The sequence below is a fragment of the Talpa occidentalis genome, unplaced genomic scaffold (assembly GCF_014898055.3).
Source record: "Talpa occidentalis isolate TD23 unplaced genomic scaffold, MPIMG_talOcc4v2.1 talOcc4.2, whole genome shotgun sequence".
In the NCBI taxonomy this organism is placed as follows: domain Eukaryota; kingdom Metazoa; phylum Chordata; class Mammalia; order Eulipotyphla; family Talpidae; genus Talpa; species Talpa occidentalis.
The window spans coordinates 51,386,356-51,413,823 of record NW_023602073.1 but is presented as its reverse complement, the minus strand read 5'-3'; the positions used below and the strand labels follow the sequence as shown (position 1 = coordinate 51,413,823).

The 27,468-nt window shown below is 42.4% G+C and overlaps 4 protein-coding genes across 4 annotated transcripts; 1 reads left to right on the top strand and 3 right to left on the bottom strand.

The window, feature by feature from the left end:
- Window positions 1-1,211: 1,211 nt before the first annotated feature.
- Window positions 1,212-1,480, top strand: LOC119253259 (small nuclear ribonucleoprotein G-like). Its single transcript, XM_037520854.2, has one exon. The coding sequence runs from the start codon at window positions 1,212-1,214 to the stop codon at window positions 1,434-1,436; it is 225 nt and encodes a 74-aa protein (XP_037376751.1). The 3' UTR covers window positions 1,437-1,480.
- A 3,185-nt stretch (window positions 1,481-4,665) lies between these two features.
- Window positions 4,666-13,086, bottom strand: LOC119253258 (dihydrolipoyllysine-residue acetyltransferase component of pyruvate dehydrogenase complex, mitochondrial-like). The gene is given in 7 exon segments (XM_054698702.1): window positions 4,666-5,121; window positions 7,199-7,205; window positions 11,212-11,364; window positions 11,666-12,246; window positions 12,249-12,369; window positions 12,371-13,029; window positions 13,032-13,086. Coding segments are annotated over 7 exon segments (1,971 nt in total). The 3' UTR covers window positions 4,666-4,726.
- A 762-nt stretch (window positions 13,087-13,848) lies between these two features.
- On the bottom strand, window positions 13,849-19,462 carry LOC119251375 (butyrophilin subfamily 3 member A3-like). The gene is made up of 6 exons (XM_037518687.2): window positions 19,192-19,462; window positions 18,912-18,932; window positions 18,793-18,819; window positions 17,805-17,831; window positions 15,182-15,208; window positions 13,849-14,795 (listed from the first exon to the last, which is right to left on the bottom strand). Exons 1-6 carry the CDS (start codon window positions 19,274-19,276, stop codon window positions 14,179-14,181), a joined length of 804 nt encoding a protein of 267 aa, XP_037374584.2. The 5' UTR covers window positions 19,277-19,462; the 3' UTR covers window positions 13,849-14,178.
- Window positions 19,463-19,490: 28 nt separating this feature from the next.
- Window positions 19,491-22,185, bottom strand: LOC129146283 (butyrophilin-like protein 1; the record flags this gene model as incomplete). The annotated part of the gene is made up of 2 exons (XM_054698136.1): window positions 21,822-22,185; window positions 19,491-19,801 (listed from the first exon to the last, which is right to left on the bottom strand). Coding segments are annotated over exons 1-2 (675 nt in total), but the record flags the coding sequence as incomplete, so codon positions are not given.
- Window positions 22,186-27,468: the final 5,283 nt, after the last annotated feature.

Here is a 27,468-nt window from a genome sequence, read left to right as displayed (position 1 = left end):
GGTAAAGGACCTATACAAAGAAAATTATAAAACACTGTTAAAAGAAATGGAAAACACAAAGAAATGGAAAGACATTCCCTGCTCATGGATTGGAAGAATGAACATTATCAAAATGGCCCTCCTGGGCCTCCCTGGTGGCACAGGTGGTTGAGTGCAGCACTGTGAAGCTGTCCGCAGCCTCTGCAGTGTGGGTTTGATCCCAGCCAGCTGGTGAGAATCCAACATGGTGAAGCAGACCTCTCCTGTCTCGCCCACTGCTCCCCTCGCAGTGTATTTCGTCAGTATGCCTGTTCTGTTCCCCACTCTGTCTCTGGTGAATCCTCTTACCTTCCTGCACATCTGGCCTGTACTCTGGTTCTTGAATAAATAAATGTTAAAAAAAAAAATCCATCCTATCAAAAGCAATTTACAGGTTCAGTGCTATTCCAATAAAAATTTCAATGACATTCTGCAAAGAAATAGAACAAATATTGATGAAATTTATATGGGGCCACCAAAAGCCCCAAATAGCCAAAACTCTCCTGAAAAAAGAAAGAAGGAATGGAGGCATCACCCTCCCAGATTTCAAACTATACTGCAAAGCCATAATAATCAAAACTGCATGGTATTGGAACAAGAACAGACACATGGATCAACGGAAATCTATTTCTATCCAAATAGAAAACCCAGAAATAAACCCACAGATTTATGGTCAACTAATCTTTGACAAAGGAGCAAAGAATATGCACTGGAGCAAAGAAAGTTTGTTCAATAAATGGTGTTTGGAAAACTGGGTTGCTACATGCAAAAGAAGGAAGCTTGACTACTACCTCAGACCATGCACAAAAAACAACTCAAAATGGATTAAAGAACTAGACATAGGATCTGAAACCATAAAATATATAGAAGGAAATATAAGCGAAACAGTACATGACATGCACCTCAGTAACATCTTTAAAGACTCACCACCCAAAACATTGATAGTAAAGGCAAAGATAAACAGCTGGGACTACATCAAATTAAAGAGCTCTGTACAGCAAAAGAGACAGTAACCAAAACAAGGAGACACCCCACCGACTGGGAGAAAATTTTTGCACCCAACACTAATGATAAAGGACTGATCACAAAAATCTACAAAGCACTGAAGAGTCTCAACAAAAACAAAGCAAATAATCCAGTCAAAAATAGGTAGAATAGTGTGGTGGCAGCTCTGAGCCCGGGGAGTAGACACCATGAGCAAAGCGTACCCTTCCGAGTTGAAAAAATTTATGGACAAAAAGTTATCATTGAAATTAAATGGTGGCAGACATGTCCAAGGAATACTACGGGGATTTGATCCCTTTAGGAATCTTGTGATAGATGAGTGTGTGGAGATGGCAACTAGTGGACAACAGAACAATATTGGAATGGTGGTAATACGAGGAAATAGTATCATCATGTTAGAAGCCTTGGAATGAGTATAAGCAGTGGCTGTGTTCACCAGAGAAATCAGTTGCTTCCCCATGTCTGCTTCCCACAGCATCTTTTTACTATGATATAAAAATTGGGTTGTGTACATTTTCTTACTGAACTTTTTGTTAAATAAACTTTTGTAATAGTAAAAAAAAAAAAAAAAATAGGTAGAATAGCTGTAAAGCGACTTCTCCAAAGAGGAAATGTGTATGGCCAGCAGGCATATGAAAAAAATATTCAGCATCACTTGAAATCAGGGAAATGCAAATCAAAACTACAAATCAAATCTCACACCAGTGAGAATGGCACATATTAAAAAAAAACTAGCAACAACAAATGTTAGCAAGGATGCAGAGAAAAAGGAACTGTTCTGCACTGCTGGTGGGAGTGCAAACTGGTCCAACCACTTTGGAAAGCTGTGTGGCGATTTGTTAACCTGATAAAGATGGAGCTTCCTTATGATTCAGCAATTCCACTCCTAGGTATTTATCCAAAGGACACAGAAACATTAATTCCAAAGAGCACCTGCACCCCTATGTTTATAACAGCACTATTTACAATAGCTAAGTTATGGAAACAACCCAAATGCCCAAAACAGATGACTGGATGAAGAAGATGTGGTACATATGCACAATGGAATATTACTAAAAAAGATAAACTCATGCCATTTGCAGCAACATGGATGGAGCTGGAAGGGATCATGCTTAGCAATATAAGCCAGAAAGAAAAAGGAAAATACCGGATGGCCTCACTCATAGCACGAATTTAGAAAACCTAAATAAGGGACCAGAAAAAGACTAATTATAATAAAGTAAAAATCAAAATCAACAAGCAACTATAAACCAGATACACACTACAGGGGTGGAGAAGGGAGTAGGATCAAAACAAGGGGGGTGGGAATTGTATGAGAACTATAACCAAGATGAAAATACATACATTGTGTAAAAATGAAAAAGATGTAAAAATATATAAAATAAAATATTAAAAAACAAATAAATACGCTGATCAAGATATGCTGATCAAGAACAATAGAAATTAATGTTTATAGAGCAGCACAATTTTTGACTTTGGAATTATTTTTCAAGTAAACAAACACATGTAACTTTGCTAATAATGCATCCTTAATTCATGATAAAAATCCACATGAAACACTATAATTCCCTAGATAATTATATAAATTTGCATCTAATTGTGAAAGGGAACTGCTAAGCAAATAAATCTTTTCTGTTTCCTCCTAAAGGGTCATAGGCCTGGTGCAGTAAATAATCCAATGCAAATGTAAATAACAAGTTTGCTTACTAAATCTTTCCTTAGAGAGCATTCCATCTAAGTTTTGCCTTATCTAAACGAGATTACATTTTAACAAGGTCTGACAGCCATCCAAGGTGATTTATCTCACAAAGACCATCCTAAAATGTCTGCATCTTTCCCCCTTTGTCTAGGAATTTTGCAGCAAATAGTTGTGATTGCTAACCGATGTTATCAATATAAGATGGTGGTGTATAAAAGAAACCCTTTGTTCCTAGAGAGGTTCTCAGACCTTACAGGACTACCCAGGTCTGGGACCTCATGCATGAGTAATAAATCTTCTCCTGACCTCACCATTCCTGAAGTACCACCTGTTCTTCCCTTACCTGGGTAAAAGGCTAGAATTCATTTCTGCAACAAATACATAATCTTCATGTGACCCAGATGAGACTGAAAAATCATGAATCCAGAATTTTTACCTATTTATAAATTTTTAATAGTTTTTTCTTAAGAATGGAAAGTAAAATTTAAAGGATAATAGATGATGAAGAAACAATAGCTGGGAAAAAATGTGGCCAAATCATCCCATCGCAGGACCCAGAAGAAAAGCAGCATGACCAGGAGAGAAGCGTGTCCTCGGCTGTGACTGGAGTGTCCCCTCGAGGCCTCATCCTGACACTGTGCAGGGGGCCAAGGGACACGCTCCTGGGGTCCAGCTCCAGGTCACACAGGAGGGCATGTGGGGGATGTGGGCCAGGAAGCAATGAATGGGTGACCGACTACTCAGCACTTTATACATAATTCACAGATGCTTGACCTACCATCCAACACAAGTATATGTTTTTGGCTATCAAGAGAAAGTTTCTATAAAGTTAAGGAATGCTCGCCTTTCCACAAAATAAGGAAAGAGACAGCCACAATCTTTATATCTAACACGCTATGTTATTTATGTCTCAAATTCAATTCTATTACCCTACTCTGTTACCCCCAAACTATATTATAAATATAAACCTCAGCACCATTTATAAAAGAATAACTGTGAAAGAGGAAAAAATGCATAATAAATACAAATTAATACATATAACAAGAAAATGTAAAAACTATTACAATCCTTTTTTGTTGTGGGTTGCACAAATAACTGATGTCTGACCCCCACGCCCCTTCTCTGTCTTCTCTCACCAGAACCACCTCAGGGTCCCCTGGGGGAGGATCACACCTTCCTCCCTGCGGATCTAGTGCTCAGGATCCTGCTTCCTCTGGCAGCTGTGGTTCCCGTTACTCTTTGCCACAACATGTGAAGGACCGAGTCAGCACAGGGGCACCTGAAGCTCAGGTCCCAGCTCCCCAAGTCACCCTAAGTCTAAAAGTCTCTTTCTTTATTCTTATTTTTTTTTTCATTTATACCAAGTAGCTGATTCATATTTGTATCTTTATCTCAAGGGGGTAAAACAAACATTTAGGGATTCATAGAAAAATAAAGGACAGTGGATTGAAGAGGTCTATGAAAATGTTGACTTTTAAAATTTTACTTATTTTCCTTGACGTTTTCTACCCTTCTTATCCATGATGGACCAAGATCATGTAACAGAAAAGTTTTAATTAGGGTTAAATTCCAAAACTATACTTCAATTCAAACCCTTCTCCAAGAGAACTGATTATCCTGAATTTTTCTTCTTCCCTCACAGCTAAGCAAAAACATTTGAGGCAATTAAATTTCAAAACCTCAAATGTCACTTTTATGTACATATCTCAACATGGAATCACAATTCTAGCTCTACATTTCCCAATGGAAGAACTTATCACCAAAGGGCTAGGTCACATGTACCTTGACTAGGAGTACACAGCTTAAAATCTGGCATTTATTAAATGTGCACAATATTTGAGTGTAACTGGCATTGAAAAAATTCAGTAATGCCCATTACAAATAACTTATCTGAACAGACTAAAAAATAACTGGTTAACTTTAAAAAAAAAACAAAACTGCTTACTAATATATAAATATCTTGATAAGAATGAACCAATATGACTTCGGAGTGTCTAGAAATTCTTAGATTAATTTTAACAACATGGTGACAGGTTTTTCAAGGTACTTTCTAAACTCAGCAAGCCACTGTGCTCCAACAGCTCCATTCACAACCCGATGATCACAACTGAGTGTAACACACATCATGCTAGCCACATCAAATCCTTTTTCATTATCTGCGGGAACCAGCCTATCCTTTGAAGCACCAATTGCCAAAATACATGCCTGAGGTGGGTTAATAATAGCAGAGAAGTTCTTAATTCCAAGCATTCCTAAGTTGGATATTGTAAAAGTGCCACCCTGGAACTCATGTGGCTGTAGTTTACTCTCTCTTGCTTTGGTTGCCAAAGAAACAACATCATTAGCAATGGTTTCCAGTCCTTTTATATGTGCATTAAATACAACAGGTCTGATGAGTCCTGCAGCAGTACTTGTTGTGCCCAAGATCAGCAGACTCGGCGAGCATAGCCTCCAAGAATCCAAAGACAGCTGATGCAAATGCAAAAGGGAGTTTATTACGGGCTCGAGACCGGGCCCTCGACATGCACCGATACAACGGCAGAGGTCGAGAGCCCCGAACGGAGGAAGCAGGGTTATCTTACAGGGTTGCGAGTGGCGCGAACTTTGAAAGAAGCTGGCAATTACTCATTGGCTACTACAAAGGCATTTTGGCGTGTGCGGTTAGTTTCAAACTGATTGGATGGTTAGTGATGCTGTCCCATTTATGGATAGGACTGCCCTCATTGGAGGCTAGGGTGGTCTGCTTTTTCGTCACCAAGTAGAGTGAGGGTTGTGACTACTGAAACTATCTCCGGAATGCGGCTGGACAAGGACTAACATAGCAAGGTGGAGGATATACAAAATGGTGAAACCTCGGCTAAGCTTGGTTCCACATTCCCCCATTTTTTTTTTTTTTTTTTTCTGAAAAACGGCTAGTCAGCTAAGGAAACAACAGCTACCAAGCCTTTTATCCGTTAGTGAGTCTAAGAATTATGGTCAAGTTCAGCCACATAATGTGTTCACAGGTTTATAGGTATAGGAAAATTTAAAATTGCCATTCTTATACAAAACACTGACTTTTTCTGGGTCATCTCAGACCACGACCTCTGAAAATCAGACTCTAAACCATTTATCTAGTCAGCAAGAGGTATTATCTTCAGTAACAAATGAGAATTACTCTGCTCAAACAAGGGATCTCTCTCCAGTTAGCCAGTCACAGAGTTATTCATTTGGTCACTAAACATCAGCTATTGAATAAAACAGGTTGCTGCCCACCAGTCTTAATACTAACCCCTTTTTATTTCCTCCTTGCATAGGTGAGTCTGCTGCTCCAATTAAAACACTCTCTGTTATTACTTGAAGGAAACCAAGGCCAACGTTAACACATTCCTTTAGTTGTTATCTCTGAAGCCTTCCTAAACTCTTCAGAGGTCCCCTCCAGCACTGTCCCTAAAACTGCCTAATTACCCTAACTTGCCCTATGTCTTATTCCTCCCCTTCTGCGAATGGAGCCCCTAACTGCAGTTAGGAAAAGGGGTGTCGTTCTGATCAGTAACTGCTTCCTGCTGAAAGTGGGCGATGAGGGGAAACAGTCAGGGCTCCACCGCAGGGCGATGATCTAAGGGACCTCGAAAGGACAGTGGAGGCTTCATAGTTCGATGGTCTCCAGGCGAAAAATGACCTCGATGAAGGCATTGAGGATGTAAGTCCCAAGCAAGAGAAAAACAAAAACAAAAGATTTCAGTTCAAGAGTAAGGAGGTCACAATTTTTTTTTTTTTAACTTTAGCCATTAACAGGTCTAGGGCTTTAGGGTTTTATACATACTTAATGTTACTGCAGTTATCAAAATGAGGCCCTCTAAATGTTAGTACATAAAACGTTAAGTTTAAACAGAATAAGGTAATTCTCCAAGATGAAGACTCAGGACATCAAAACTTTGATTATTATTGCATCTATTTTTACAGAAAAATGGAAATTTTACATGATAATTTTTTCAAATGTGAACAGACAAGTTGCAAAATCACAGACTCACCGGTACCAATCAAAATCTGCAATGAACAGTTCCTTTGAACCGATGCTCAACATCAAGGCACAACGAGACCTGGCCAACCACGATCATACAAACAAAAATTCTTCACAATTATATTTTTATGTTTTATAAAATGGTCTTAAAGAAATACTTTCATAAACATTTCTGGCGCAACTTTGTCAATGACAAAGAAACACAAAGCTATTTTTTATTTTATTTAACCACTGAGAATGTACAAACAAGTAGCCTCGTAGCAAGCAAGGTAGCAGTGCTGTAAAGTGTCTTGGCTCAGGCTGGCCATCTGTACTAGTGAGGGGGACAATCGACCAGTAGGTCAATCCAAAGAATTGAAGTAAGGCAGAGCAAGTGGCCCCTTATTTACCAAAAAGATGATCTTTTTGTCTGCCACTTCTAGGGTCACCCGAGGCTTATCCATATAAACAGTAAACAGGGGAGCTTGTCTCACCTCTGGGCTTCTTCAGAGAAGATCTTCTCCTGCACTGGATTCTTCATCAGAGGCAGCTGACCGTCAAGCCTGTCCTCCCATCCTCGCCCGTGGTTTGGGCTGGCCCCCTCCCTCTCTGGAGAGTGGGACAGTCCCCTTTTTCAGAGCCTTGTATGATGGCACTGAAGGCATGGCCCTGGGGACAGCTTTTTGCAGCTGAGGTGTCCTGGTTGCTGGCAGTGGAAGCAAGCTGGCAGCCCATTGACAGGTTGAGGTCCCGAATGCCCTAGGGCACAAGGGGCCTTGGGTGAGTCTGAGGTGGCAGAGTACTGTGATGGCAGCTGCCATCTACTGGGCCCTTTTCTTGCCTCTCTCCCTTTCTTTCTTTTTTTTTTTTTTTTTTCAGCAAGTCCCCTCCATATTACTGTAGGCCTTGAAGGCTATGTCCAATAAAAGTGTTAAAAGGATTTTAGGCCCTTGATTTAGTCTCCAGAGCCTGCACCTGATGTCAGAACAAGGATGGCTAAAAGATACATATTTTAATTATGCATTTTTATACGTTTTATACAATCTCTATAAAATAGAGACTAGAGACCACTTGGATATTCAGTGACACCAAAACAGTGAATAATATTCTCCCAATTTTGAATAATTAAACATTATAAAATTTTTCTCACATAGTGTCTACATATAATACTGGAGAGAAAAATACAGAAAACACAAAAGTTATCATGCTGCCTCTCTTGTGAAGAAGCTAACTAGTTTTTCACCATTCCTGTCATTAACTATAAAACAGGTGTTTGATATAAATTATTTTACTTTACCTTGTTTACCTGTCCTGTGTCTAAAATGCTACTATTTTCCACATAAACACTTTTGCATATAACACCTCTTTGCCAGGGGCACATGGGATAAAATAGTTGTTTTTTTTCAACCAAGCAATGAATAGGCAATTGCCAAAATTCAGCAATGCATTACCAAAAAGGCAAGGGATTTCATAAAATACAAAACTGAAATTTTTAGATTTACTTAAGAAGCTAAAATTTTTATACTAATTTTTAACCAGAGTCCAGACTATTAAAAACAATTATAACATTATACAATTATAACAATTATACATTTGGCCTCTTCAAGGCCAAAATACAGAGATATAGGACTCCTGGAAAAAGAAGTTAAAACACGCACAACAGTATAAGGCACTACCTTCACTTTACTTGTATTTAGAATTATTACATCCTAGTTTCTAATCTCTGCATGTAAGACACCATAATAGCTGTTTATCATCTCTTTAGAATGCACAACTTAGACACATTTTTTAATTATTTTTTTTAGTTGAGATGACATTAAACTTTAGTCTCCTTACAATAAGGAACAAAATGTAAACCTGAAAGTTCAGTAAATGGTTAGCAAATTTTTATTACTAAAGTTAGCAAAAGTTTAGTTTAGTTTTAGTTTTTCCTTAGAACTGGAATTTTAAGTCAACTTCAGAGTTGCCACTGTAACAATTTTATATACCAAGTCTTTTTCCTTAGGCAAGCACTAGATATGTTACAGGGCAGGGAGAGGGGCAGCCCAGACCCACAAACCTGCCTGTTCTAAATAGGTTCTGCCATCAGCTGCATCAACACAAAACATACAAGACTTTAATGGGAAGGAACTTTAATACAATTAGGAGACAATACAGGAAAGGCAAAGAATCTAGTTTCTAAATTAAGCACCCAAAGTGGGTAAAACTCTGTCCCCTCGTGGATAAAACTCCGTCCAAATGGGATTGGCCCACGCCAGGCCCCAAAGCCTGCCACAAGTTTAAGGCCTCTTCCAGTGAGGACCCACAGGAAAGGGTTAGAAACAACCAGACAAGCTCGGAAGGAAAAGAGCAAAATTAAAATCAAGATAAAAGTTGCCATTGTCTCCTCCCCACGGTTCTCACCCACATCTGTGTTACCCAGTCCACAACCAAAAGACAAGCGCAGTTTCTTCATGTGTCTCTAGGCTCCATGGGCCTCCTCCAGGTCTCCTTCTGGAGTTTTTTTTTTTTTTAATCCTGCTTTCTTCTTCCTCCCTCTCTTGGGTGGGGCAGGGAACCTGGAATTTCCCCCTTTCCTGGGGACCACCCTGTTACAGATAGATTGACAAAAGCAAGAAAGAAAAGGAAAAAAAAAATAGACACCTAATACTATATACATTTTTTTAGTAACTTGTCCATATGGCTTTAGATGTTACCTTGAATTTTGCAAAGAAGTCTAGTCCTTTACTGGGAGAATATATATTTTTTTTTTCCAAGGGGAAAAGATCAGTCTTCCTGGAACAAGATCTTATCAAGAGAAGTTTAGATAAAAGCCTAGAAGTAAGTTTGTTTGTTAGCATAGGCCAGGTTAATTATTATTTTTTTCGTACAGCACAAGTAAACATATTTAAACAAAGCAAAGCACCAATTTTTTTTTTAACACTTAAACCTTAAGGCATGTATGCTCTAAACCATTAAATTTTGAATTAGCTTTTGTTTACTACAATTTTAGATCGCAATTTCAAAATTTAGGATTTTTTTTATAGGCGCCATTTACAATTAATTCTCCAGAGGCAAAAAGCAAGAACAGAGAGATCTCTCAATTTTCATTTGAAATTTTTTTTTTTGCCACGTGCACTAATTTTAAGAAACAGTTATTTTTATCAATATTTGCAAAAACACTGAGAAACTACAATTTAGTAAACTCCAGTTTTTTTGTTTTTTGGTTTTTTTTTTTTAAGGTGGACAAAGGGACACACTAATTTTCCCACAGCTGGAAGGCAGCAGAGATACACCAGTGATCTCAACACTGGAGAAAATGTCCAAGCAGCTGCTTGTTGAGATCAGAGGCAGCGTTTCTTACCAGCCAGCTGTGGTGACTTTTTAGTCCCCAGTATTTTACTTTTTGCCTTGACTGTGTCCAAAGACAGTGGAGTAGGCATTGCCTGACCCATGGTTACGAACACACAAACGCAACAAAGACAACAAACACCAGGAATAAAACAAAATTAGTTTTGTTTTTTTTTTGAACTCTCCCCAAAAGGGGAACCTGCCCCAGTGCTGCCCCACAAGGGGTATGGATAACCAATTAGAGGTCCCTGGGTAGAGACAAACACCAAAGTTTTAAGAATAACAAACACACTAAACGAACCAAAAAACAAATTTTTCAAACGGGCCCCATACAAATGCTACCCCAGTGCTGCCCCACAGGGGATAGCCATTCAGGTGGTCCGGGGACGTCTCCCCTGGTCCATGCCAAGACGCCTACCAGCGCGTCCACTTAAGCGTCTGGCTACCAAAATTACAGGTTTGCAAACAATTCCACAGGTACTGAGCACAAAAAATACAAATACAGGTACTCAGTACTTTTACAGGTTTGCAAACAATTTTACAGGTACTGAGCACAAAAAATACAAATACAGGTACTCAATACTACAGGTCTGCAGATTAAAACCTCACCACTCACCTGCGCGCTTTAATGGCTCCCTTCAGCTGTTTGGTGGTTGGGGTCTGTGCTAGCCGATCCCGGACGAGCCCCCAAATGTTGTGCCCAAGATCAGCAGACTCGGCGAGCATAGCCTCCAAGAACCCAAAGACAGCTGATGCAAATGCAAAAGGGAGTTTATTATGGACTCGAGACCAGGCCCTCGACACGCACCGATACAATGGCAGAAGTCGAGAGCCCTACAATGGCAGAAGTCGAGAGCCCCGAACAGAGGGAGCAGGGGTATCTTACAGGGTCGCGAGTGGCGCGAACTTTGAAAGAAGCTGGCAATTACTCATTGGCTACTACAAAGGCATTTTGGCGAGCGCGGTTAGTTTCAAACTGATTGGACGGTTAGAGATGCTGTCCCATTTATGGACAGGACTGCCCTCATTGGCGGCTAGGGTGGTCTGCTTTTTCGTCACCAAGTAGAGTGAGGGTTGTGACTGCTGAAACTATCTCCGGAATGCGGCTGGACAAGGACTAACATAGCAAGGTGGAGGATATACAAAATGGCGAAACCTCGGCTAAGCTTGGTTCCACAGTACTAACCGCAACACTGATATCAACAACATGATTTCGTCTGATTACTGTGTCCAACCAAGAAGAATTTGCTTCAGGAACTTTTAAACACGCTAAAGCTGATGCTTTTATGATGAAGTCATTGACAGAAATTTTGCTTTTCCCTTCTAACATCTTTTTTTTTTTTAAGAGGCATGTATTTTTATTTATTTGTTTGTTTGTTTTTTATTTATACATGCACTGGGTACAGTCAGAAGCGCGGGAGGGTGACAGAATTCACCAGAGCGGGGAGCAGAGCGGGGAGCAGAGCAGGCAGAAGGACCAAAGTACACTGCTGAGGGGAGCAGCGGGCGGCAGGAGAGGTCTACGCGCCATGTGGGACCCTCCTCCGGTGGCCGGGGAGCAGCCGGGGAACGAACCGGCGCTGCAGAGGCTGCGGGCAGCTTCGCAACCCAGAGCTCAACCGCTGCGCCACCTGGGAGGCCCTCCCTTCTAACATCTTATTAAGTTCTTTCCGTACCAACAAAACTTCTCCCATATTTACATCAACAGAAAGGTAATAATGAGGTATGGTCTGCTTAGATTGCATTAACTGCTGGGCAATAACTTGACGAATGTTGCTGATAGGGATATCTGTGAAGACACCTGTAGGAACTGGTGCCACTCCTGGAGCCGGAGGAGGCACAGCAGCTGCTGGAGCAGGAGCAGCTTTAGTAGGCACAAAAGAGTCAATGTCTTTCTTGATGATTCTGCCTTCTGGTCCCGTCCCTTTTACTTGTGTAAGGTCAATCCCTTTCTCGGCTGCCAATTTCTTTGCAAGAGCGCTAACAAACAACCTCCCCTTTGGTCCAGCAGGCATAGCTGGGTGAGTGGCTGAAGGTGTAGGGGCTACAGGTTGGGGAGTTGGAGGAACAGAGGCCACCAGGGTTGGGGGTGGAGGAGGTACTTGTGGTTTTAAATCAGTTACTTCAGTTGGCCTATAGTCAGCAAAGGCTGGTATATCTGACTCTTTTTCTACAATGATATAAAGTGGGGTTCCTAGAGGGACATCTCTTGTCCTTCTGGAATCAGGATTTTTGCCAGATAACCTTCTTCTTGCACTTTAAAACCTATAGTGGCCTTATCAGTCTCTATCTTTGCCAATAAGTCTCCTTCATTTAGCTTCTCACCCACTTTTTTTTTCCCATCTCTGAACTGTGCCCATGGTCATTGTAGGAGAGAGGGCAGGAAGAACCACCTGCATGTGAGTGGGATATGAGCTACCAGGAGCCTGAGCAGAAGGTATAGGTGGCCAAGCAGCAACAGCAGGGGTTGGTGCTGGGGCTGCCTGTGGGGTGGGTGCTGCCGAGGAATCCAATGTATAAATTTTAAAGGCCTCAACATCCTCAGGCTTTTCAACTGTAATACAGATGACGGACCCTATTGGCACATCTCTGGTACCTTCAGCAACAAGTATCTTTGCCATGTAACACTCCTCCAGGCTTTCAAATCCAACGGTGGCTTTATCCGGTTCAACCTCAGCAATCAGTTCACCCTCATTGATTTTTTCGCCTTCCTTTTTTCCCCACCGGGCTATAGTGCCTGCCTGCATTGTGGGGGAAAGAGAAGGCAATGGAACCTTCTGATGCAGGCGGAGACTGTAGCAGCGGCAGCCTGGCCCTCCGAACAGCTTCAGCAGAAGGCGACTCCGCGGCGCGGTCCCGCGGCTGAGGCTGTAGCCTCTGAGCGCCCGGACCCCGCCATACCACGCGGTCGCGCTGTGGCCGCGAGCCGTAGCCGGGCCGGTGCGCGGGGTCGCGCCCGGGACCCTGGGTCTCTCCCTTAAGGCCGTCCCCCAACCCCGAACCCAGCCCCGGGGGGTACATTTCAGGCCCGTCGCGCACAGACGCGCCACATCGTGCCGCCGACCCCACACGCCCCAAGCCCAGCGCGTCTCCGGAGTGACCTTTCCGGGCGAGGCGCCGCGCAGCCGTCAGCCACGCTGCGCAGCTCTTTCTTTGTTTTTTTTTTTTTTTTAAGATTTATTTTTATTTATTTAGACAAGCACTGGGTACAGTCAGAAGCGCGGGAGGGTGAGAGAATTCACCAGAGCCAGAGCAGGGAGCAAAGCAGGCAGAAGGACCGAAGTACACTGCTGAGGGGAGCAGCGGGCGGCAGGAGAGGTCTGCGCGTCATGTGGGACCCTCCTCTTGTGGCTGGGGAGCAGCCGGGGATCGAACAAGTGCCGCCGAGGCTGCGGGCAGCTCCGCAACCCAGCGCTCAACCGCTGCGCCACCCGGGAGGCCCTTTATTCTTATCTTAATGCAGGGAACAGTTCCCTTCTTTCCAACTTGGGTTGATAGAAAAGTGGAACCATATTCTTCTTCTGAATTCTTCAAATTAACACGGCACAAGCTTGTCACAGGTGTTAGAAATTTACTGAGTTTTTTTTTTTTTAAAGGTATATTTCTTCCATTGCAGGAGAGAGGAAGAAACAATGTAGAATATTAGGCTCCTCTAAAAGTCCATTTTCACTAAAATTTTAGATGGCTAACTTTTCTGGTCAATAATACAGATACCCTCTAAGAAGACCTGGGGAACTTCTTACAGACCCTAGCTTCTCCAAGTTGGAAAAGTAAATTCCAATTAATTTAGGAAAACAATTCAGTTCATCCCCTTTCATGTCCAAACAACATGAAAACACCATGAAATACTTTCTTTACCAAATGAAAAGTGATTCCCCATGATGCAATTCATCCTACCACAGACTGGTTCAAAGTAAATCAATTTCCTCTTTCGCTGTCTCAGCACAAGACCTGACCTGACTGTTCTCATAGCCACGGCCCAGGAATCTGCACCCAGAGCAGGAGGACGAGACTCCAGCATCCAGGACTCGCTCACAGGTTTGTCCACAGGGAACCTGCAGCACAAGAAGAGCCCAGGGCAGAGCTGGGCAGGGAGGGGCCTCATGGGGACACGGTCTCAGGGGTACAGGAGAGGAGGGGGTCTTCAGGCCCTGGGGGAGCCCCATCCACACCAGAGCCTGAGGGGATCCCCTCCCCCTGGGGGACCCACAGGCTCCTCCAGAGAAGGAGGATTGTTCATGGGCACAGAGGGCTTCTGGGGCCCAGCCTCCAGGGGGCAGAGGGTCATGGACACGTCTCCAAAATAACATGTGAAGAATGGAAGGAGGGTCCCAGAGAAGGACTCAGGAGGGAAGGAGAAAATGTGGGAGCCATCGGTCATGTTATAGAAGGAGACGTCCCCTTGAGCATAGTCCAGGAAAACTCCCACCCTTTGGGGAAACTTTCTGAGATTTATTGGAGTACTAGGATCAGTAAAGGCTTCAAAAACTTCTCTGAATCGTCCCACAACCCAGTATCCATTTGAGGGGGATGGAGCATTGTATCTTGTTTCCTCATCTTCACTCCATATCCCTAGACCCCAATCACTTCTGTCTCCATTCTTGACCTCTACTTCCCAGTAACAACGCCCTGATATGATGCCCTCAAGACCCCAAACAAAATATCCTTTTTCTACACCAACATGATTACAGGTCATACTCTTCTTGTCATGAGAGAACATAACTTCTGAATGGGAAGAATCAGGATCCAGAGTGAAAGACCCTGCAGAAAGAAGAACTCATTATGCAAGGTCCCCCTGCCCCATAGCAAGGGCACATACCACCTCACCCCAGATACTTAGCTATGATGGGAGAAGGATATGAGAGCCTTGTGACTCTAGCCCACAGTCTCCCCAGGAAGAGAAGGAGCCACAAGACTTACTAGAGGTCAGATATGTCACAGGACCCTTGGGACAAGCCTGGACCCCAACAACTAGGGAGCCCCTTCAGCACCCATGACCAGTCTCCCACCTCCCCCCAGCCCAACTGTGTGATGTCACAGCTGCACCCACCCCACTCCCACGGAAGGTGCAGAGTCTGTGTCCACACAGAGAACCAAAGGAAAGGCCAGAAGCTGAGCAGCCCCAGACAAACAAAAGAGTCACTCACAGGCCTGGAACTGCTCCTTCCGCCAATCTGCAAGAGACACACATCATGTGAGGGACTCTAGATACTCACACATCAGGGTCCACGCCTAGTTTTCTATAAGACAGTGACACCGAATTTAGAGGGGGAAATGTTTGGAAATATTTACATGATGCATTTAACCTTTAGATTCATATATACACACACTCATCATGCTACAAACTTTCATGAAAGTTAAGTCATAAAGCTAAATAACTGGGGATTGAGAGGCTGAATACCAAATGAACAGAATGAGCATCAATTTATGCTTTTAAGGTCACAGCCACACATCCATCCTAGAAACTAGGTTTTCTTGATAAAGTATCATGGAGGGCCTCCCTGGTGGTACAGGGGTTAAAAACAGTGCTATCAAGCTATTGCCAGCCACTGCAGCACAGTTCTATCCAGGCCAGCCAAGGAGCAACCCACATGGTACAGCAGACCTCTCCTGTCTCACCTGCTGCTCCCCTCAGCAGTGTATTTCAGTCAGCCCACCTGTTCTGTTCCCCACTCTGTCTCTGTTGAATCCTCTCACACACACTCCCTCTGCATTTCTGGCCTACACCCCAGTTCTTGTATGCATAAATGAACAAATATTAAAAAAAAGAAATTGTTGTTGAATTCTAAAATAATATGAGACAATCCATACATCCATCTGTGAACCATTCAAAGTGAAAATGTTGATTCTCATTTGTTAATGAGAATAAGAAGAGGAACATACCAAAAAAAAGTATTTATTAAAATACATGAAAAATGGACCCTGGGAACAGGAGTATATGGACCCTGGAAACAGGAGTATCATAGTGGATCATCCAGGTGGAATCAATCACATAAACTTTAAAAGCCATGGAATTTACAATTCTGTGGCCAAAGATAATTTTATGTATGGTGATGAAAGTAGGGTCATAAAGATGCTACATTGCAGCCTTTAAATTCAGAAGGTGGGGGCCTCCCTGGTGGCTCAAGGGGCTAAGTCTCAGCACTATGAAGCTATGTGCAGATATTTAGCTATACTGCAGCACGAGTTATCTCCCTGGCCAGGGAGCTACCCACATGGCACAGCAGACCTCTCCTGTCTCGCCCTCTGCTCCCCTCAGCAGTGTATTTCAGTAGATCTGCCTGTTCTGCTCCCTAATCTGTCTCTGGTGAATCCTCTCACCCCCTGCACCTCTGGCCTATACTCCTGCTCTTGTATGCATAAATAAATAAAAAATAAATCTTTAAAAATAAAAAAAAAAAAAAATAAAATCACAGGGTGGGGATAAAGATGACTCTATGATCCTCACTGTGTGGATATGAGTCCCCAGGAGAACCAGGGAGATTCTCAGGAGGGTCCTCACTCTCCTGGCCCCTAGGCACCTCCCCGATAGCCCCTGCCCCACCACCCCTTTGTCTCAGGGTCTGTGTCCAGGACCATAAACAAACCCCTAAGCAGGGAAAGAGCGTGTGACTCAGGCTCACCAGGCTCAGATCTCCCTTCACCAGCATCACTGAACTTCCCTGGGAGCCCTGGGTGCAGACGCCGCTCCGGGGGAATGGGGTGGGGGGAGAGGGGGGTCTCATATCAGTGGCAACTCTATAAGAGAGTTACTTCAAAAATGGTTTATAAAATTGTCATTTCTTCAGAAATACTTCAAAAAGGGATCAAAGGGATCAAACCCCTTATATTTCATACCCAAGCCTTGCACAGCTTCTTCTCTGCCCATGTTCAAACATGGTGACTGGGATCTTTGCCCTCTCTTCAGTTCCTCTGTCCATCCAAACCGCTAAAAGATACTTCTCCAAAACACCTCCCTACTTCCTTCCCATCTCATATCTATTCTCTGGGAAACAATTGTAACCATTCTAAGTTTCTCCTTTACCAATCTATACTAAACCCTAAAAAAAGTAAACCATCTTATCTTAAGACTTTAAGATAAAAAGAATTCTCCTACAATGGAAGGTGATGCTACTGAAAAATCATATATGACATTTTTATTTTTGTTACTAACAACATAACACACAAATTTTTCATATAATTTCATGTCTTTTACAGGCCCCAAACCAAGAGTCTATAACATCCCAGAAGCTATGAATGCATACTCAGAACACATGCTCTAAAATTGCTTAGAGGGAAAAATCCAGCTTGAACATGGATCAAAGGATGATGAAACAGAGAACAAAGAAGACACAGAAAACCAAAACTAGATCCAAATAAGAACAGGAATTTTGGATCCAAACATATGTATAACCAAGGACCCCTAAGCAAGAACTGACTTCAAAGCAGGAAAAGGGATTTCTGGACTATTCTAGACACTAGCAATTCCTGATCCACACAGTTGTCCCTGCTGCAGCCTCCTCACACTGACCCCACTGTCCTCACTACAGGAAGGACCAGGTGACAAGGGGTCAGAGGGTGTCCTGACCCCACATGACCTGCAGGGAGGACAGGGCAGGTGGAGGCAGGTCTGTGCTCACAAGGGTGGGGGGGGGGGGCTGCAGTTCTCAAATGGAGGCTCCAGAGTGAGAGGAGACCAGGGACCCCAGCCCCTTCCTGTTGGGAGTCCCTGACAGATAAGGGGCAGAGGGGAGGCTGGAAGGGGGTTCTAGGATCCTCAGGGCCACTCACCTGCGTACAGCTGGGCCTTCCTCCAGGCTGGAAGGGAAAACACAGGTGAGACCTCAGCACAAACACCTGCTCATGTGATCCAAGGCCCTGTGCCCGCCTTGTTCTATAGGGGGGAGGGGGGAGAGGCTGAGAAGTCATGACCTCTTGCCTTGTGCAGACAGCAGGGAGTGGTGGGAAATCCCTGGTTCAGGGCAGGAGCCTGCAGGACAGACCAACCCAGCCCTGCATGCTGCTGCTCTCCGGCTTTGGGCAAGTCACTGAGCCACTCTGGAACTCACAGCCTTCAAAAACTCCCCTTTCATTTGCTATTCACTTTTGATACACAGGATCAAAAATAATAAATAGTAAGATATGTTTTAATGTATATATTAGTCTAAAATTATTATATTCACTCTTTCTGGCAAATACATCTAGGAAATTTATATGAAGATGAAATAAGAACACAACAGGTATATCACACCAACCCAAGAGTAGAAGTAGCCGATCTTCCTCAGATAAGTATTTCTAGAGATAAACACTCTCTGGGAGATGGAAAGTCCCCACCCCTTCCCATGCAGGGTCACCCCATCCTCTCCCATCACTATTGATCAGGAACAGAGAGAACAGATTCTCCTTGCATGGGTTATAAGGAGAGAGGGAAGAATGAAGATACCCTCTTATATTTAAAGTGCCCATTAATCTATGAAATTTCAGAGCAGCAGGCTTCTACTTCCAGGTGTTGACCAAGAACGAGATGCACCGAAGACTAGAAAGCCAGCTTGATGGTGGGCAGGTTCAGGGCTGGAATGAGACTAAGATGCAGGAGACTCCATGGGTCACCACCCATCAGAATTTCAGACTTAGGAGGAGGCACCACGCAGATCTGGTAGAGCCCATGGAGCAGTCCTGCCTCCCACCCAGGTCCACACATCTATGCTTAGACAGACAAGGGGAGGGACCCCTGGGCCTATGGGTACAGGAGACCCAGGACACCTAGAGCATCACTTACCAGCCAGGTAAGCTGCCTTCCTCTGCTCTGAAAGACAACACAGAAAACAAGTGAGCTAAGAACAAGAATATCTCCTATGAAGGGGAAACATATTGTTCAAGAGGGAGAGCAGAGCTTACCTAGAATTGCCTGGAGTTCATCTGAAAGAGAGTGAAGAGAAATAAGCATAAACTCTTGTTCCTAAGAAGTGAATCTGTGTGCTTAGAGAACCCTCTCTGTGTCCTAGAAGTTCCATCTTCAGACCCATCTGAGCCTTCAAGCTCTACTGTCCTCTCTGGGTCTCCTCAGTCTCCCTCTTTATCTCCCTGCAGAGTGGACACTGGGCTCTGATCTGTGCTCAGCTTGTCCATTTCAGCACCCTTGGCCACACTCACAAGATTGGCACAAGTCCTAACTGACCTTTCTCCTTCAAGGCCTTCTCCTTGAACCATAGGTCCTCCTCCTTAGCCCTGCACAGATTCCTCTGTTCCTGCAGCTCCCGCATCTGTGTGGAATGTTCTCTCTGGGTGTAGCAGACAGTCCCCAGGAGTAGGAGTAGCAGCAAGGGCAGGATCACCAGGAAAGCCGGCTTCCAGGGAGAGGCCCGGGGAAAGAAGGGCTCTGCAGACAGAGACCCCCACAGAGACCCCAACAGGACACAGCCCAGGACAGCCCAGCCCAGCACACCTGGGGATGCCAACCCCTCCCTCTGACCCTGCAGGGAGTGGGGAGGGGGAGCAGCACTGACCTGGGATGACAATGGCCATGGCCTTCTCCTGGCCCAGGACTGGGTTGAGGATGGAGCAGGTCACATTCCCCGCAGAGCTGTCTCTCACCACCAGAGCGGCCTCCACGCTGAACAGCCCCTCAGTGTCCTGGACCTGGACCTTGGAGAACTTCTGGAACTGCTCCCCATGGGGGTCTCTCCACTGTACCTGGGGCTTTGGAAACCAGCCTGAGGTGGTGCACACCACGCGCACCCCATCCTCCTCTGGCCTCGAGATGTGAACTTGGGGGGCAGAGCCCACACCTGAGAAGGGAAGATGAGAGCCAGTTGGGGCAGGACCCACCTATGCACACCTCCAGGGGAGGTTGTCCAGGTGCATCCTGGGGTTCTGAAGGAGCTACCCTGGGGTGCTAATAGAACCCCAACACAGAAACCAGAGGGTTGAAGCATGAGAGGCTGGAAAGGCCTGGTCTCCTCTCCCAATCCTGCAGGTAGAGAGACAGTGCACACAGAAGAGGAGAAGGAATTCACATCTCTTTCAGGAAAACATATAAATCATAAGGATAAATAAATCAAGTTTAAAACCAGGTCAGTTTAGGAGGAACAAGGCCTATATCAACCAGATTTTCAAGGGCAAAAGAAAAACTAGGTCATGTGTTTATATCAACACATATTCTTATGTGGACTTCCTCCAGATAGTCTAAAATATTTGAGATTAGATTTCGGGAATCTATTTTGTTTTGTTTGTTTTAGTTACCCTAAAAATCTTCTATATCCAAATTGACCTTCCTCCCACACTCCTGTGGTTCATTGAGAGGGAATCTCCCCACCAAAGATGACTGTTCCCTGAGCTCTAACACCACAGGCCACCCATCCTCTGTAAGGGTTGTTCCCATCCATTCTCTCTCTCTCTCTCTCTCTCTCTCTCTCTCTCTCTCTCTCTCTCTCTCTCTCTCTCTCTCTCTCTCTCTCTCTCTCCTCCCTCCCCTGTTTCCCTTCTCACTTCCCCTCCCCCCCTTCTCTGATATCTACTCTATAACTGTACTCCACACCTCTAGACTGTCTACCTTCCATTTTCCACTCCCAAGTGTGCCAGAGTCATCATTCTAAGCACTACTGTGCTTAAAATCTTCAAAACTCAACATCCAAACACTATAACAAGACACAAAAAGCCTTCTCTGTGTGCCATCTGCCTTGCTTCCCTTCCCTCTTCTTTCTGCTTCTCTACAATTTTTACCACCTGTGCCCTCAAGCCCAACCTTCCAAACCCTAGAATTTAACTGCTGTTATCCACAATCATCATGCTGAGTGCACACCTTCCTTTTCTTCTTCTAGTCTGAGGAGGTATATGGAACCATGTCTGAAAAAAATGAAGTCCCAGTTCAAAAGTCTACTTCCTATGGAGTTTTTTTATGATTACATTTGGTAGCATTAATCACACCCCCTCCATCACCTTTTTACCCTGTACCGATGATATTTTTTTATTGTAGTACTGTCCTTGCTTAATGTCTCCATCACTCATCCCAGGATATTTACACTGGGGTGTGAACAGAAATCACAGTCACTGGAATTGGCAACATGATGACTATAGGTAACATTGCTGTGTGATATAAAGAAAAGCTGTTAAAGGAGTAATTCCTAAGAGTTTTTTTTTTTTCATTATTAGAATGTTTTTTCTCTTGCTTCCTTTAATTTTCTTTTATTGCATCAAAATTAGAAGGGGGATGTTAGCTAGCCTACTGTGGCAATCATCTCACTGTATATGTAAAAATCAAATCATGCTACTATGTACCTTAGACTTATACAAAGATGTATAGTGATTATTGATCAATAATCCTGGGGGGGGGGGAAGGAACACCAAATCCCCCAGATATCTACTTAGCTAAATCCCCATTTCCCTTGATTTTTTTGCTCAGAAGCAAAATGATGAGGCTTTGCTCAAATAGAACCATCCTGAGCTCCCATTTATTACTTCAACCTCCCCAGGCCCACATCATTGATCCATTTCCCCTGTTCTATTTTGCTTCTTATTCTCATCATCTATTACTCTTTAAAATATTTATAACTTTTTTATTTATTATGATTGTTCTATCTCCCACTTGAAAATATAAACTCACAGAGTGGAGAACTTGATTAGGTTCATTGTTGTATCTACCTGCTTAGAACAGACACAGACATATAGTAAGTGCTCTGTATAATTGAATTTAATGAATTAATAAGTTCTTCTTCCTCGTGAATGAAATTTAGGACTGAATTACATGGTCCTTAGGTTATTCCAGCTCCAAAAGTCCAAGACTCAGTAATGTTTAACCATGTTACCAACCTGCCACCTGCAGTTCCAATCCAACTTGCTCATAGAAGTCTCCATCTCTGAAGAAGCAGGTGTAGAGCCCATCATCAAAAGCCTGGACTTTGTGGATGCGCACAGCAGCCACACCCTTACTAAGGAATTTCCCCACCAGCGAGGTCCGCCCTATGTACTGGGCCATCAGTTCCTCATTTTGCTCCTGTCGGTCTTGATAGGTGAACACTGACTTTGAGAAATCAGAGCGGAACCACCTCAACTCCATGTTCTCTGCACTCATGACTGGGTCCAGGGAGCAGGACAATGTGGCATCCTCACCCAGCTCTACCACAATGGGGTCTGAGGGGCCAATCACATGGAACTTCTCTGTGAACACAGACATGGGAGTTAGAAAGGTTGAGACACACACACCTGGAGCAGAAAACATACCATCACTACCCAAGGTGTTCAATGAGAAGCCCAAGGTGTTCAATGAGAAGTCTGATGAGCTGAAGGACTGAGCAGTGACAATTCTGAAACTTGGAAATATCTTCCAACCACATCTTGCTCCAGAAATAATGTCAAAGATACTCCTTCATTCACTGGTGTAGCTGATAGCAGAAGCTTCCATGGAGAATTCTAACTCTGTAGTTCTCACTTTGGCATGTATTACAATCACCAAAAGGGCTTGTAAAATAGAATGCTGGTATCTTACCCCAAATCTGATGCATTAGATTGGGATATACCCAAGAATGTGCATTTCAATAGAGTGTCTGGGGGAAGAATGGTGTCAGGTGAGGTTCCTTGCTTCATTACCCAGAGGATCATCTAGGTTAACCAGTGGAACAGTGCATCCAGAAAATACCATGGTTTGAAACAAAACTGGACATCATTACCAGGTAGACATCACCAAAAGGGAATCAAAGAAGATTCATGCTTCACTGAACTAGAGGAAGATGAAGAGAGACACCTGGAGACTGTGGTCAGGGATGAGAAGTTTCAGTACAAATTATGATGCTGCCACTCAATCAGACACTTGATCAGTGGTCCCAGGGAAGGAGAGCTAACAATATAGAGGCACACATCTTCAACTGAAGGGAAATACACGCAGAGAAACTGAGTTCTCCCAGAAAACCAGCTCCCCAGTGAAAAGAACAAGGACACAGAGTTGGAGTGTACTACCACTCTCCCACATCTCAGGACTGGACTGAACTCCTAAAGCACACTGAAAGTGTGTGCATGTCAGAGTCTCAGGACTGGACAGTGGGCTATCAGCAGTGCTACAAACATGAGTCGGCATGTCCCTCACCCCAGAGCATGCACAGCAGAGGTTAGATGAGTGCAGGCACTACCCACAACCTCTGACACAGAATCTCAAAGATCAGGTCTATAAACCTACATAAGTTTAGAAAGGCCAACAATCTAAAATCACATAACTCTACAATGTTACCTGATGAAAAGAGAGAAATAGTTCAAATCTCTAAGTTACTACTATGGATCTATAGATGCTTTAAAAAAATAGTAAATCTAGAGTAGAAAAATAACCACAAAATAGTATACCACATGGCAATTTGAGGCCTCAAGGGAATATGAAATCACAGGAAAAGAGCAATCCTCCAAAATGTAACTGCAAAGATATGGAAGATCCTATCTTCCCGTCAGGTAGAGAGTTCAAAATTGCTATAATTAAAGTCAAAAAGATGGAAGAAAACACAGAAAAGCTAATAAATAAATGTCATGAAAAATAAAATTAATCAACAGAAAATATAAATTGAAACTTTAAATAATAAGATAATAGAGATATAGGATGAAAAAGTCAACAGAGAAGATTTAAACTTCTGAAGAAAGCTATTAGGGCAGAATAAACCAAATGAAAACTGAATCATTTATCACAAAGAAGAAAGAAAGAAATGAAGACACACTTCAGGAAATAACCAATTCTGTGAGGAAAGGCAACATAAGGATAATGGGTTTTAGAGAAGGGAAAGAGAGAGAGAATGAAACAGAGAACTAGTCAAGAAATGGAGGTAAATTTCCCAACTGGTGAAGGAACTGATGTACAAGTCCATAGAAGTGAAACACCATGTTAAATAAATGTAATGACATATATATCAAGACACATGGGCATGAAACTAGCAAGAGTTCAAGAAAAGAAAGAATATCTCAGATGACTAAGGTGGAGCAGCAGGTTGAGCACAGCACTGTGAAGCTGTACGCAGCCTCTGCAGCACCAGTTCCATTCCCGGCCAGCCAGCGAGAAACCCACATGGCGTTACAGACCTCTCCTGTCTCGCCTGCTGCTCCCCTCAGCAGTGCTTTCAGTCTGTCTGCCTCTTCTGCTCCCCGCTCTGTCTCTGGAGAATCCTCTCATCCTCCCACACCTCTGGCCTGTACCCCAGTTCTTGTATAAATAAATAAATCTTTAAAAAAAAAAGCCCTTAAACAAGTAGAGAATGGAATGACATATTCAAAATATTTATATATAAATCTGCCACCCATATCTGGGTGATACTATAATCTATAAGACTTTCCTACAGATAAAAAGGCAAAGTAGAGACCTTCCCAAACAAATAGAAATTGATGAAGTTTGTAACACCAGACCTCACCAAAAGGAAATGTTGAAAAGAGCACTCAGAGAGAGAAGAATTTTAAAAAGAAAGAAAGAAATGGAAAAGAAAATAGGAAGAAATTGGAAAAAAAAATTTTAAAGGCACAGAGTAGCTGATTGAATCAGAAAACAAAACTCAATTTCTGCTGTCTCTAGGAGATTCATCTGTGCTACAAAGATAAACATAGGATCAAAAAAGTGTTGGAAAATTATAGTACAAGAAATTGGGGTGACCCAAAAAAGTCAGGGACAGTTATATCAGATAACATAGGTGTCCAGAAAAAAAGAAAATAAGATACATGGATGTATATCATGTAATGATTAAGGAATCCTACATAATGAAAATACAACACTCATCAATATACAGGCACCAAACAAAGAAGCATCAAAATATATAAGGTAACTATTAGCAAATCTGAAAACAGATATTGACAGAAAAATAATAAGGGTAAAGAACTTCAGCAACCCATTTCATCAATTGATACATACAACAAAAAAAATCAAACAGGAAACAGTAATCTTAAGTGAGAAATTATGCCTCATGGGGCTAATAGGTATTTATAGGGCAATTCACCCCTCAACCCTAAACAAGTAAGTGCACATTCTCCTTAAGTGGAACAGTCTCCACAATACACCACACAGAGTCACAAAACAAGTATCAATAAATTCACAAAAACTGAAATCATGTGAGTATCTTCTCTGATCACAAAGATATCAAACTAGAAGTGAGCATAAAAAGAAAGCAAGAAGACTTTTAATATGTGGAAACACACCACTGAATGATGGGTTAAGGGGGAATCAAGAAAGAAATGTATAAATACTTCTAGAAAAATGACATGAGGGAACAACCTACATATGGTACACAGCAAAAGTAGTTCAAAGAAGGGAGTATATAGCAATACAGCTCACACCAAAAACCAAGAAAGAGCTAAATAAATAACCTTATAACTACAGAAATTAGTAAAAGAAGTAATGAAAACAAAGACAAGGAAACAATAAAAATTAAAGCAGAAATAAACAGAAACCAAAGACAGTCCAAAAGATAAATGAATGCAAACTGTGGTTCTTAAAAATTTTTAAAAATAAATCTTTTGTTACACTTGCAATGGAATAAAAAAAGAGGAAGAAGGGGCCTCCCTGGTGACACAGGTGTTAAAGGCAGTGCTATCAAGCTATCCCCAACCACTGCAGCACAAGTTCAATCTCTAGCCACCCAAAGAGCTTCCCACATGGTGCAGCAGATCTCTCCTGTCTTGCTCACTGCTCCCGTCAGCAGTGTATTTCAGTAGATATCCTTGTTATGCTGCCCACTCTGTCTTCTGAATCCTCTCATCCATCCTCGCCACTTGTACCTCTGGCTTACACCTCAGTTCTTGCATGTATAAAAATAAATAGATCATTAAAAAAAAGAAGAGGAAGAAGAAAAATCTTAATAAATAGGAAAAAAATGAAGATGAGTGTTACAACAGATATTTCAGGAATACAACAATAAAAGACTAATAAATATCTATATGTAGATAAATAAAATAACCTTGAGAAATGGTCAGTCTTAGAAGTATACAACCTTCAAAGACTGAATGAGGAAAAAAAAATCTTAGACCAATTAAAACCAAGGATATTGAAACACTAATCAAAAGTTTCCCAAAAACCAAAGCCCAGGACAAGACATTTTCACTAGTGAGTTTTATCAAATCTTCAAAGATGAACTAATACCTGTCCTTCTCAACTCTTCAAAAAAAAAAAAAAAATAGAGGAAGAAGGAATGTTCCCAGTAACACAAGGATAGCTCAACAATGGAAAATCAAGAGAATTCAGCTCATGTGAGTTAGAATTGTTATTATCAAAGAGGCAAGAAATAAAAAATGTTGGTGAAGATTAGTGGAAAAAGACCCCTGTGCACTGTTGATGGGAATGTAATTGATGTGGCTACTTAGGAAAACAATATGGTAGTTACTCAAAAATAAAAATAAAATTGCCACATGATTCAGTAATTCTACTTCTGGGTATTTACCTGAAGAATATGAAAACACATTCAAAAAGAGATATGGCCCTTATTTGCACTGCAGGACTATTTACTAGCCAAAGTAGGAAATAATTGCAGGAGGATTAAGCAAATGTAAAATTCATATAACACAAAAATATGGACAAGATTTTTTTTTAAAGATTGCCATTTTCTGGGCAGAAGAGCTAAAAAGAAACTTCTCTGAAGAGGAAATGCAAATGGCCAACAGGCATATGAAAAAATGTCCAACATCACCTGTAATCAGGGAAATGCAAATCAAAACTACCATGAGATACCATCTTACACCAGTGAGAATGGCACATATTAAAAAAACTAGCAACAACAAATGCTGGCGAGGTTGTGGATAAAAAGGAACTCTCCTGCACTGTTGGTGGGAGTGCAAACTGGTCCAACCACTATGGAGAGCTGTGTGGAGATTTCTGGACCTACTAAACACAGAGCTTCCATATGACCCAGCAATTCCACTCCTAGGTATTTACCCAAAGGACGCAGAAACATCAATTCCAAAGAGAACCTGCACCCCTATGTTTATAGCAGCACTGTTTACAATAGTTAAGCTTTGGAAACAACCCAAATGCCCCAAAATAGATGACTGGATCAAGAAGATGTGGTACATATACACCATGGAATATTACTCAGCATTCAAAAAAGATAAACACATGCAATTTGCAGCAACATGGATGGCGCTGGAAGGGATCATGCTCAGCGAAATAAGCCAGAAAGAAAAAGAAAAATACCGGATGGTCTCACTCATAGCAGGAATCTAGAAAACTTAAATAAGAGACCAGGAAAATGAATAACTATAAGAAAGTGAAAATCAAAATCAGCAAAAAACTATGAACCAGAGAAACTCTATGGGGGTGAGGGGTGGGGAGGGGAGTGATTGGGGTCAAAATAAGGGGGTTGCAATTGTATGGGGAATATAAAAATAAAATTTATTTTAAAAATAAATATAAAATAAAATAAAAATTAAATTTAAAAAATTTGGAAAAAAAAGTAAAGATTGCCATTTTCAATAATACAGGTAGAATTTGAGAGAATTGTATTAACTCATA

Excerpts from the sequence above, each read along its gene's own strand:
- LOC119251375 (XM_037518687.2), bottom strand. The coding sequence starts at position 19,276 with ATGCGGGAGCTGCAGGAACAGAGGAATCTGTGCAGGGCTAAGGAGGAG. Across the intron at positions 18,820-18,911 it reads TGAACTCCAGGCAATTCTAG|AGCAGAGGAAGGCAGCTTAC; the intron begins GTAAGCTCTGCT and ends GTTGTCTTTCAG. Across the intron at positions 17,832-18,792 it reads GAAGGCAGCTTACCTGGCTG|CCTGGAGGAAGGCCCAGCTG; the intron begins GTAAGTGATGCT and ends TTTCCCTTCCAG.
- LOC119253259 (XM_037520854.2), top strand. The coding sequence starts at position 1,212 with ATGAGCAAAGCGTACCCTTCCGAGTTGAAAAAATTTATGGACAAAAAG.